Here is a 12,185-nt window from a genome sequence, read left to right as displayed (position 1 = left end):
CCCTCAGGTGTGGGCCTAGGATTTAGGGACAGGAGAGCTGTCAAGAAGAGGAGGAGTGAGGCCAAATTTTGACTCATGGGACTGTGCAAGTTTCAGAGGTCACAGTCCTCAGCTTCCCCTTCGCCCCAAATCTCGCCATCAAAACATATAAACCAAAACACGAAAAGCAAAAACCAAGAAAACATCTTTGCACTGTTGGTGGGAATGTAAAATGGTGTAGCCACTGTGAAAAAACAGAATGCAGTTCCTCAAAAAATTAAAAATAGAACTACCATATGATCCAGTGTTTCCACTTCTGGATCTATACCCAAAAAAACTGAAAGCAGCGACTCAAGTAGTATACCCATGTTTAGTTCAGTTCAGTCGCTCAGTCATGGCCAACTCTTTGCGACCCCATGAATCACAGCATGCCAGGCCTCCCTGTCCATCACCAACTCCCGGAGCTCACCCAAACTCATGTGCATCGAGTCGGTGATGCCATCCAGCCATCTCATCCTCTGTCGTCCCCTTCTCCTCCTGCCCCCAATCCCTCCCAGCATCAGTCTTTTCCAATGAGTCAACTCTTCGCATGAGGTGGCCAAAGTATTGGAGTTTCAGCTTTAGCATCAGTCCTTCCACTGAACACCCAGGACTGGTCTCCTTTAGGATGGACTGGTTGGATCCCCTTGCAGTCCAAGGGACTCTCAAGAGTCTTCTCTAGTACCACAGTTCAAAAGCATCAATTCTTCAGCATTCAGCTTTCTTCACAGTCCAACTCTCACATCCATACATGTCCACTGGAAAAACCATAGCCTTGACTACACGGACCTTTGTTGGTAAGGTAATATATCTGCTTTTCAATATGCTATCTAAGTTAGTCATAACTTTCCTTCTAAGGAGTAAGCATCTTTTAATTTCATGGCTGCAATCACCATCTGCAGTGATTTTGGAGCCCCCAAAAATAAAGTCTGACACTGTTTCCACTGTTTCCCCATCTATTTCCCATGAAGTGATGGGACCAGATGCCATGATCTTCGTTTTCTGAACGTTGAGCTTTAAGCCAACTTTTTCACTCTCCTCTTTCACTTTCATCAAGAAGCTTTTTAGTTCCTCTTCACTTTCTGCCATAAGGGTGGTGTCATCTGCATATCTGAGGATATTGATATTTCTCCTGGCAATCTTGATTCCAGCTTGTGCTTGTTCCAGCCCAGCGTTTCTCATGATGTACTCTGCATAGAAGTTAAATAAGCAGGGTGACAATATACAGCCTTGACGTACTCCTTTTCCTATTTGAAACCAGTCTGTTGTTCCATGTCCAGTTCTAACTGTTGCTTCCTGACCTGATATGTTCAGAGCAACGCTATTCATGATTGCCAGAAGGTAGAAGTCGCCCAAATGTCCATTGACAAATGGAAAAATAAAATGCAGTATATATGTATGATGGACTATTATTATGCCTTAAAAAGTAAGGAGCTTCTAATAACATTCTACAACATGGATGCACCTTGAGGACATGATGCTAAGTGAAATAAGACACAAAAAGACAAATGCTATATCACTCAGCTTACTGTCTGAGCCACCAGGGAAGTACATAAGGTATCTAGAGTGGTCAAATTCACAGAGGCAGACAGTGGACTGGTGTTTGCCATGGCCTGGGTGAATGGAGGATGGGGAGTTAGTGTTTAATGGGAACAGATTTTCAGCTGGGGAAACTGAAAAAGTTCTGGAGATGGATGGTGGTTATGGTTGCATGATAGTTTAAGTGTACTTAATTACCACTGAATTGTACATTAAAAATGTTAACAAGGTAAATTTTATATTATGTATGAAAGTGAAAGTATTAGTCACTCAGTGATGTCCAGCTCTTTGCCACCCATGGTCTGTAGCCCTCCAGGCTCCTCTGTTCATGGAATTCTCCAGGCAAGAATACTGGAGTGGGTAGCCATTCGCTTCTCCAGGGATTTTCCCCACCCAGGGATCGAACCTGGGTCTCCTGCATTGCAGACAGGTTCTTAACTATCTGAGCCACCAGGGAAGCTCCCGTCATGTATATTAAACCACAACTGAAAATGGCACCAAGAAGCACCTCCCTCCACCACCATCACTGAAATCCAGGCCTATATCCTGGAAAGGTTGGAGAGGTGGGCCCTCCCGGAGTCCTCATCTTCAGGGACTAAGAGCTTGGGGCCAAGGCTCAGATAGGGACTGGTTGTGGCGGGGAGGTGGGGCTTGGAACAAGAAGACCTGGATTCTAGTGCCCATACTTCCTTTGTCAGGCTGGCTTTGGGCTCGTCCCTTCCCCTTTTGAACCTCAGTTTCCTCATCTGTAAGGTGGGGAGGTGGCACCCACTTATCCATTCCAGAAGTCCTCAGGAGTGCCTGTGATGTACCAGGCACTGTTCAAGGTACACACGGCCCTCTTGGAATTTATTGAATTGGCCATAAAGTTCATTCGGGTTTTTTGGTACCATCTTATGGAAAAAACCAAATGAACTTTTTAGCCAACCCAATACATCCTCATGGAGGAGACAGATCAGCAACAAGCAGACAAGTAAACAAACAAATCTCAGATACTGATGGAAACTCTGCAGAGCCGGCACATAGGAAGGAGTGATGGTGCTGGGGGAGGGGGCCAGTCCAGTGGGATGGTCAGGGAGGGCCTCACAAAGGGGTGGTGTTTAAGCTGCAAACTGGCGGCAAAGGAACCAAGCCCTGACCTGGAGGTGGAGGGGAGGGGTTGGCAGGGGGCGGCACTCCTGGAGCAACTGGAGCAAGGCCAGGTGACCAGGGCACAGAAAGCTGGCCAACATGTTGGTGGCGGGAAGGTAGGAGGAGCTGGGGTCGGGTCACACTGGGCCTTGTAGGAGTTTGGGGGTTTTTCTGGGGGTGTGATAACTCACTGTGAAACTGTCTCAGTGGGTTTTAAACAAGGAAGAGGAGGATGCGGTTTGGATTTTGGAAAGATCACTGTGGCTGCCCCGGGGAATAATGGTCAGGGAAAAATGAGAACGCTGGGATTTGGCTTCCCTCGTAGCTCAGCTGGTAAAGAATCTGCCTTCAATGCGGGAGACCTGGGTTCTATCCCTGGGTCAAGAAGATCCCCTGGAGAAGGGAAAGGCTACCCACTCCAGTATTCTTGATCTTCCCTGGTGGCTCAGACAGTAAAGAATCCACCTTCAATGCAGGAGACCTGGGTTCGATCCCTGGGTTGGGAAGATACCCTGGAGGAGGGCATGGCAACCCATTCCAGTGTTCTTGCCTGGAGAATCCCCAAGAACAGTGAAGCCTGGTGGGCTACAGTCCATGGGATCACAAATAGTCAAACACGACTAAGCACAGGAGCGGGGGTGGCTTGGCCATGGGGAGAGCCACAGGGAATCCAGGTAAGAGGGTGCAGCTTTGGGTTGGACCCATCTCTCGCCTGTTTTAGAGACTCATGAAAGCCACGGGACCCTTTTCCAGGAAAAGTGCACATACTTAAATATTTACAAGATGGAGCATGTGATTTCAGGGGAACCCCTCAAGTTTACCATGAGCCCCAGGACTGGAACTGCTGGGCTGGGATATCTCTGGGACCCTCCCTAGCAGGCTCTGTCAGTTTTCAGGTTGAGCCCTGGCTCTGGTGCCCACAGGGCCAGTTAGGAGCCCACAGGAGGGAGGGTGATGAGACATTGTCAATTGTGGCAGGGGTTTCCCTCCTGGTCCGTGAGTCCCAGCTTGACTATGTATGGTGAAGAGAGAGCAAAGGGCAAGACTGATCTGCTAAAACTACAACTAAATGCAGACTCCGTTCACTTGGAATTTGCAGCCGTATAGACCGTACATTCTCAGAGGGTGGGGTGAAAATAATCTTAGAGATAATATTACAGTGATTTGGCACCCTCCAAAAGGCCATGGTGCATAAACAGATATTCTATACATCTAAGGATATTAACATTCCATGGGGGCAGGTGATTAGGAAAAAAAAAATATGTCTATAAAATCTCCTTGGGAGGATGATTATGAACAACAACAAGGTTGATTTAAACACAGTGAGGTTTTTCATCTGAGCCAGGAGTCTTAAATCGATAGAACTGCTCAGGCTTTTCATTATGGTATATTAATCTAAAAGGAAAAGTGAAAGTTGCTCATTCGTCATGTCTGACTCTTTGTGACCACATGGACTCTACAGTCCAAGGAATTCTTCAGGCCGGACTACTGGAATGGGTAGCCTTCTTCCCAGGGGATCTTCCCAACCCAGGGATTGAACCCAGGTCTCCCGCATTGCAGGCAGATTCTTTACCAGCTGAGCCACCAGGGAAGCCCAATCTGTAAGGTAGGCCTACAGCAAAAATTGTTTATTCTCTCTTGTTCAAATGCATTTGTATATATGGCAACAGCATTTTCTTTTATTCTCTTTTTTAACTTTTTGGTTTTGGGGTTGCCCTGGGTCTTCGCTGCTGTGCTCGGGCTTCCTCTAGGTGCAGCAAGCGGGGGCTGCTCCTCATTGTGGTGCACGGGCTTCTCACCTCGGTGACTTCTCTGGTTGTGGAGAATGGGCTGTAGGGCGCAGGCTCAGTAGTTGTGGCGCAGGGGCTTGGTTGCCCTGCAGCCTGTGGGATCTTCCCAGACCACGGATTGAACTCGTGCCCCATGCATTGGCAGGCAGTTTCTCAACCACTGGACCACTAGGGAAGCCCAGCAATAGCATTTTCTTAATTACATTCTCAACAATATGAACTGTTCACTACTGCAAGTCAGACTATCATCTTTTATTCTGCTTCTTTGCCTCTGGAGAAAGAATGCCATGCCATTTGACATATTTTATGTGGCCCTGATTCTGGGATTTCTTTGGAAGGAATGATGCTAAAGCTGAAACTCCAGTACTTTGGCCACCTCATGCGAAGAGCTGACTCATTGGAAAAGACTCTGATGCTGGGAGGGATTGGGGGCAGGAGGAGAAGGGGACGACAGAGGATGAGATGGCTGGATGGCATCACTGACTCGATGGACATGAGTCTGGGTGAACTCCGGGAGTTGGTGATGGACAGGGAGGCCTGGCGTGCTGAGATTCATGGGGTCGCAAAGAGTCGGACATGACTGAGCGACTGAACTGAACTGAACTGATGTTGACCCTGAGGGCAAGTGTCTTTATCCCCATTTTATAGATGAGGAAACTGAAGCTGAGGAAGGATAAAGACTTGCACAGCCTGTGAGCTGCTGACCCTCGCCTGGTGCTCATGTCTCAGTGCCTTGTGCTCTGTACTGGGTTCCTGGTTCCGTGGAGGAGAAATAGCAGTGCCCTGTGGGAAGCTTGGCCTGTTTTCTTGCCAGAGCATGGTAGTTCAGTTCAGTTGCTCAGTTGTGTCCGACTCTTTGTGACCCCATGGACTGCAGTACTCCAGGCTTCCCTGTCCATCACCAACTCTCAGAGTTTGCTCAAACTCATGTCTCTCGCATCGGTGATGCCATCCAAACATCTCATCCTCTGTCATTCTCTTCTCTTCCTGCCTTCAATCTTTCCTAGCATCAGGGTCTTTTCCAATGAGTCAGTTCTTCACATCAGGTGACCAAAGTATTGGAGCTTCAGCTTTAGCATCAGTCCTTCCTATGACTCTTCAGGACTGATTTCCTTTCAGATTGACTGGTGTGATCTCCCTGCAGTCCAAGGGACTCTCAAGAGTCTCCTCCAACACCACAGTTCAAAAGCCTCAATTCTTCAGTACTCAGCTGTCTTTTTGGTTCAACTCTCACAACCATACATGACTACTGGAAAAACCACAGTTTTGACTAGACTGACCTTTGTCAGAAAGTAGTGTCTCTGCTTTTTAATATGCTGTCTAGGCTGGTCATAGCTTTTCTTCCAAGGAGCCAGCGTCTTTTAATTTCATGGCTGCTGTCACTATCTGTAGTAATTTGGGAGCCCAAGAAAATAAAGTCTGTCACTGCCCAGCAGGATGTGAACAAAGTTGGGTCTCTTGTGCTGTCTGAAGAAGCTCCCAGGACAGGCTGTGGCCTCAGTGTTGACTGATCTGGCAAATTCCTGTGAGCAAGAAGGAAAAATGTGCATGGTGCTGAATGTTGGCAGAAGAGAGTGTCTGGGGCCCGTGCTGTTTTGTGGGTTGAATTTGATCTTTACCTTGGAGAGCCAGCTCGGGGTGGGATGGCGTTCACAAGAGCTCCAGGCCTTGCTTGCTGGACCAAGGGACCAGGAAAGTAAATAAGGGACAGGAGGCCAGGGAAGGGGGATGGGGAGACAGAAATCGCATGTTGGTGTCTTGGTCTGTGCATTCTGTATATTCAGTGCAGTTGAGTTGGAGTTTGTGGGCTGGGTCATCTTCTAAATTTTGAGGCACTACACCAATGTGAAAGGCACAAGCACGACCACTCGACTGCCTTCTGCCCTGCAATGAGCGATGGATCCAGCGACATGAATGAGCTGTCAGCTTGAGTTTCTTTTTTCTCTGCCTGGCTAACGCTTGTTCTGTCACCATTATTTAAGCTCAAGTAGGACGACTGTTATTTCAAGCGCTGTCTAGGTTATACTATCCTAAGGTTTGCTCTTTATCTGCATATGATGCCCAAATAGCTCCTCATTAAACAAAGTATGTGTTGTGTTTTGCTTTGCACAGAAATGATGATATCGCCTATCTTAAAGAGAAGTACCGTTTAATAGGGAAAAAAAATGCTTGAATGGAATTTGGATGAATGTGTCCTTTTCAGAACAAGCAAAAAATATCAAAAGAATCGATGTTAAAACTGTGTGCATCAAGATAATCATTAGGGAAAAAAATTAAGTGAGGCACTTAGAGCAATGCCTGACGCACGGTAGGTGGTATATAAATGTTAGCTTCTATTATCCTAAGCCTTTCTGCCTTTGACTTTCAGGGGCTTATGCATCACCAGTGAGGCCAAGCCTTCGCTGCAGCTTGAACCACATCCTAGAAACAAGATGGCCACAGAGAGACTGGCGTATTCCTGAGCTTATGGGGGGTGAGGCCCCGGCAGGCCCGAAGATGGGGAACATCACGGCAGACAACACCTCGATGAACTGTGACATCGACCACACCATCCACCAGACGCTGGCCCCGGTGGTCTACGTCATGGTGCTGGTGGTGGGCTTTCCGGCCAACTGCCTGTCCCTCTACTACGGCTACCTGCAGATCAAGGCCCGGAACGAGCTGGGCGTGTACCTGTGCAACCTGACGGTGGCCGACCTCTTCTACATCTGCTCCCTCCCCTTCTGGCTGCAGTACGTGCTGCAGCACGACCACTGGTCCCACGACGACCTGTCCTGCCAGGTGTGCGGGATCCTGCTCTACGAGAACATCTACATCAGCGTGGGCTTCCTCTGCTGCATCTCCATCGACCGCTACCTGGCCGTGGCCCACCCCTTCCGCTTCCACCAGTTCCGCACTTTGAAGGCCGCCATGGGCGTCAGTGCGCTCATCTGGGTCAAGGAGCTGCTGACCAGCATCTACTTCCTCATGCACGAGGAGGTGGTGGAAGACGCCGACCGGCACCGCGTCTGCTTCGAGCATTATCCGCTCGAGCCGCGCCAGCGCGGCATCAACTACTACCGCTTCCTGGTGGGCTTCCTCTTCCCCATCTGCCTGCTGCTGGCCTCCTACCGGGGCATCCTGCGGGCCGTGCGCCGCAGCCACGGGACCCAGAAGAGCCGCAAGGACCAGATCCAGCGGCTAGTGCTCAGCACCGTGGTCATCTTCCTGGCCTGCTTCCTGCCCTACCACGTGCTGCTGCTGGTGCGCAGCCTCTGGGAGTCCAGCTGCGACTTCGCCAAGGGCATCTTCAATGCCTACCACTTCTCCCTGCTCCTCACCAGCTTCAACTGCGTGGCCGACCCCGTGCTCTACTGCTTCGTCAGCGAGACCACGCACAGGGACCTGGCCCGCCTCCGCGGGGCCTGCCTGGCCTTCCTCACCTGCGCCAGGACCGGCCGGGCCCGGGAGGCCTACCCGCTGGGCGCCCCCGAGGCCTCCGGGAAGAGCGAGGATCCCGAGGTCCTGACAAGGCTCCACCCGGCCTTCCAGACCCCCCACCCGCCTGGAATGGGAGGGTCCCCCGCAGGTGGGCTGTCCTAGCCTGGTCACCCCATCACCCACGTGCAGGACGAGGCGAGGCCTGAGCCTGCTGCATCGCTGCTGCCCTTTTGGCCAAGGCAGCTGCTTCTTGCTGCTGGAGGGGATGATGGGTGGAGCCACGGGGCCCCAGGTCTGGGCCATAACACGACCTCTCTGGTTTCCAGGGAGCCTAGTGTGACTGCCGAGTCCAACGGGGCTGCTAGCTGAGTGTGGGGATAAGCCCCGACAGCATGTGGAGGGTCATCTGCCATCGGCTGGGCTGCTGGTGGGAAGAAGACTCACCTCCAGGAGGTTTTTAGAGAAGCTCGTGGGAGGACAGAGTGTGAGGACGTGGAGAGAGGGGCCTGGGAGAGGAGGCAGGTACCCAGGTGCTCACCTGCTGGGGCCTTCCAATGCCAGAAGTGACCCTTGTCCAAATGCACTGGTGTTACCTGAGAAGATAACGCAGGAAGGTGTGTTTCATCCTTACCACTTGAGCCCCACCCCGTGGAGGTTGGATGGGGAGAAGGAATGTGGGGAGGGGTTGAGGCCCTGAGACTGTATGTGGCAGGGACAGTGGGGGAGGGACAAGCAGAGGAGAGACCCCAGATCCAGGCAACTCACAGTTTTCACCTGCAGGGAGATTTGAGCGGATTCTCCAAGTCCCAGCACTAATGCACAGCAAATCCTAGGGCTCCGTGGGGCTCTGTCAAGTGTCAGGTCAGAGGCCTAAAGCAGTGTGTTCAACTGAGTTCCTGACAGATCCCTCCCAATTCAACTTCTGTTGCTATCTGCCCCAAAGTATACAAGACCCAGAAGTCTGGGACTCTGTATGTGTATGTATGTCCGTGGTTAAAATGCCAGGGTTTCCGTGACAGCTCTGCTCCAAGACACTGAGGCTAAGGTCATAGGACTGCTGATAGTGTTTGCCACATACACAGACGAGTGCCTTGCAGTCTTTGAGAAGAGCATGACATTCACCCCAAGGTCTTAGATGGAGCAAAACAAATACAAGAGATGAATTCTCTGGCATCTTTCAGCCCAAAGGGTGGGTGAAGCTCCACTGTGGTTTAAGTAGCCCCTGTGACAAAGAGAGGAAAAGACCCTGGGCTTGTCTTGCCTCCTTGGTCCTCCATCTCCACTCCTCTGCCCAAGTGTTCCCCCTCACCCACCTGGAGAGTGACGGGATGGCCCACTGGCTACATGTTGTCTCTTGTTCTGTCCTAGAAGACTGGTTACAGGGCTCATCTCTCCTGAAGCTTCCCACCCAGTCATGTTAAGCTTCTGCCTGGGGAATACACCAAGGACCAGAAGAGCGTCTTGCTACTCCAGGGACCTGCCCACCTTTCAGAAATGCTAGCCCTTTAGATTTCCTGGAGTGGACCGGCACCACTTCTGACTTCCCTCAGAGACCTGGAATCTGAGCTCTTACAGCCAAGGATCTTGGTGGGCTCAAGCCTGGGGAGGGACCAGGGATGGGAAGATAGAAACTGGTATCAGTGGGACATTTCTGGAATCTGCCGAAGAGGGACCACAGAGAACATCTTCAGTCTCTCCTTGTGTCTCTCTTACCCTTTCCCAGAGATAGTTCCACCCCGAGTTTCTTAACCCTCTCTTCAGAGGCATCCAGAAGCTGATAGCCTAGGCTGGATGTGCCCTAAGGAAGTGGGATTCCAAGTCTATACTTGATTCTGACTGTGTGTAATCCCTGCCCCTTCCATAACCTGTGGAGGTTCTCTTCCCCTTCATAGAGGAGGAAGTGATCAGGTCTGAAGGTGGAAAAAATGACCATACAGCCAAGCAAAACCCAGGATCTTACAGAGGCAATGGCACTGGTTGAGGCCTCCATACCTCCTCATTTCAAATTCCCTCCTATTTGGATCTTAAACATGGGCATTCCCACTGGGATAAACTGGCATGAGCTGAAGGCAGTTTCATTTATTATCAAGAGTTGTATTTTTGTATTGTCCTTTCTTTTATGCCAAGTATATGTGTGTTGGACCATGCAGTGGATTTATGTAGCAAACTTGAGTCTGCAAATAAAGCAACCTAACCAGCCACAGTTGGAGTGTATTTCAGTTCACGTGGGGAGGGAGGGTCTTTCAACACCAGGGACATCTAGAGGGTCCATGAAGTACCCAACAGAGTCAGAAAGGTCCAGGGATTGACTTTCTTAGAAAAAATTCAAACAGGTCAATGAGAGAATTTGCCCTCGATTACCCAGTAGTGGCCAAGAAGGATGAAGCCTTAAATGAAGGCTTTTCTCTGTCCTCTAGAGATTCATGAAGTGTCCTAAACACTGCAGCACATTGTTGCAAATCCACTCTGGGACTTAACTTGGTCACCCCTTGACTCTGGGGATGCAACTCAGCCCTGCGGTTTGGAGACTATCATTCCCTGTCCTTGGACACAGGACCCCCTTCTACTCCAGGTGGTCCTGGTGGTAAAGAATCTGCTTGTCAATTCAGGAGATGCAAGAGATGTGGATTCAACCCCTGGGTCAGGAAGATCCCCTGGAATAGGGAATGGCAACCCACTCCAGTATTCTTGCCTGGAAAATTCCATGGACAGAGGAGCATGGCGGGCTACGGTCCATGGGGCTGCAAAAAGTCAGACATGACTGAGCGACTGAGCACAACATCCAGTAAGAAAGAGCTGGATCAGACTGTCCTCTCCTCACTAGTGAAAACTGCCAAAGCAGGAACACCTGTTGTACCCACCTCTTGGGGGCTCTCCTTATCCTCACAGTCTGAATTTTGTTTGAGGAGCCCCCCATTTAGTGATTAGCATTTTTAAGCTGGAGCATCTTTTCAACAGTGACGGGCTGTGTGTTTATCACAGGATTAAATGCATCATGTTCAAAAGTAAATTTGATTTTAGTCACTTAATCCCTCCTGGGTCAAATTCCTGGAGTTCTGGAGTGCTTTGGAAGAATCGATCCTTCAGACAGACTAAAGGTATTACTGGAGATTAAGACTTCTTCCTCTCAAGAGAAGCGGGGGCGGGAAGAAAAGGTCCATCTGGTTTCGACTGGAGATGGCAAGAGCCATTAGATTGCTTTCTCATTCACCAGTGTTGCTTAGCAAGATGAGGGCTCATCTTCCTGTTTACACACACTGGTCTGTGGGTTGGCTAGACAAGTGTAGGAGAAATTTGCAGCACAAAATACATTCCATCTGCCGCTTTTCTCTGGCTGGTACAATCAAGAGAGAGCCAGAATCTGGCCCTTCTTGGTTCAATGCTTTTTTGAAAAATGTGCTTCTTGCAGCTGGTGATCCTGCAGCTTCCAGGAATTCATCTGGCAAGATGATGGTCTTTGATGGCAATAACCCTGAGGTCACAACAGTGCCCAGTGTTCTGGGGAAATGGTGGGTCAACCAATATAAGGAAGACGTTGGTAGATTAACATAGATAACAGTGTCGGAAAGTCCCACAGAGGTCATGATCTCCAGTTCCTTACCTGTGAATTATCCCCTGTTGTTCAGTCACTAAGTTGGGTCCAACTCTTTGTGACCCTAATGACTGCAGCATGCCAGGCTTCCCTTCACCGTCTCCCCTAAAATGATAGCCCAGTTTCTCTGCAAAGAATACCATGGATACCAATTCACTACTGTCCAACACAGGTCATTCCAAGGTTGGGCAGAAAATCGTAACTCTGAATGAGCCAAAGTGGAACCACTTTTCTCACTGGCCTTAGTTCTGGCCTCTGGAGCCAAGTGACCCTTTAGGTACTGGTGTGTGTGTGCTTAGTTGCTCAGTTGGGTCCAACTTTTTGTGACCCCATGGATTGTAGCCCTCCAGGCTCCTCTGTCCATCAGATTCTCCAGGCAAGAACACTGGAGTGGGTAGCCATTCCCTTCACCAGGGGATCTTCCTGACCCAGGGATTGAACCCAGGTCTTTTGTATTGCAGGCAGATTCTTTACCATCTGAGCCACCAGGGAAGCCCTTTAGGTACCTTTAGATACAACTCTCACACCCTACTTCTCAGTGTTAAATCTCCAAAGCTTGTATTAGACAAGGCTGGATTATACTACAATAAGAAATATACCCCCAAATCATACTGCCTTAAAACAATAAAAGTCTATCTCCTGTTCATGCAAGGGCTAGATGAGCAACTACTTTCTGGCGTTTTTTTTTTCCCCAA

At 49.7% G+C, this 12,185-nt stretch overlaps 1 protein-coding gene across 3 annotated transcripts in view; it reads left to right on the top strand.

The window, feature by feature from the left end:
- The window catches only part of GPR68 (G protein-coupled receptor 68), a 37,673-nt gene extending 27,572 nt beyond the window's left edge, over window positions 1-10,101 (top strand). For 2 of the 3 annotated variants that reach the window (XM_005222119.5, XM_005222120.5), the window contains exon 2: window positions 6,847-10,101. In XM_005222119.5, coding sequence (XP_005222176.1) covers window positions 6,945-8,060 — 1,116 coding nt within the window. In that variant the 5' untranslated portion in view covers window positions 6,847-6,944 and the 3' untranslated portion in view covers window positions 8,061-10,101. 3 annotated transcript variants of the gene reach the window in all.
- The last annotated feature ends 2,084 nt before the right edge of the window (window positions 10,102-12,185 follow it).

The sequence above is a fragment of the Bos taurus genome, chromosome 21 (assembly GCF_002263795.3).
Source record: "Bos taurus isolate L1 Dominette 01449 registration number 42190680 breed Hereford chromosome 21, ARS-UCD2.0, whole genome shotgun sequence".
In the NCBI taxonomy this organism is placed as follows: domain Eukaryota; kingdom Metazoa; phylum Chordata; class Mammalia; order Artiodactyla; family Bovidae; genus Bos; species Bos taurus.
Note: the sequence above shows the minus strand (reverse complement) of the source record. Positions and strands in the feature narration are given on the sequence as shown.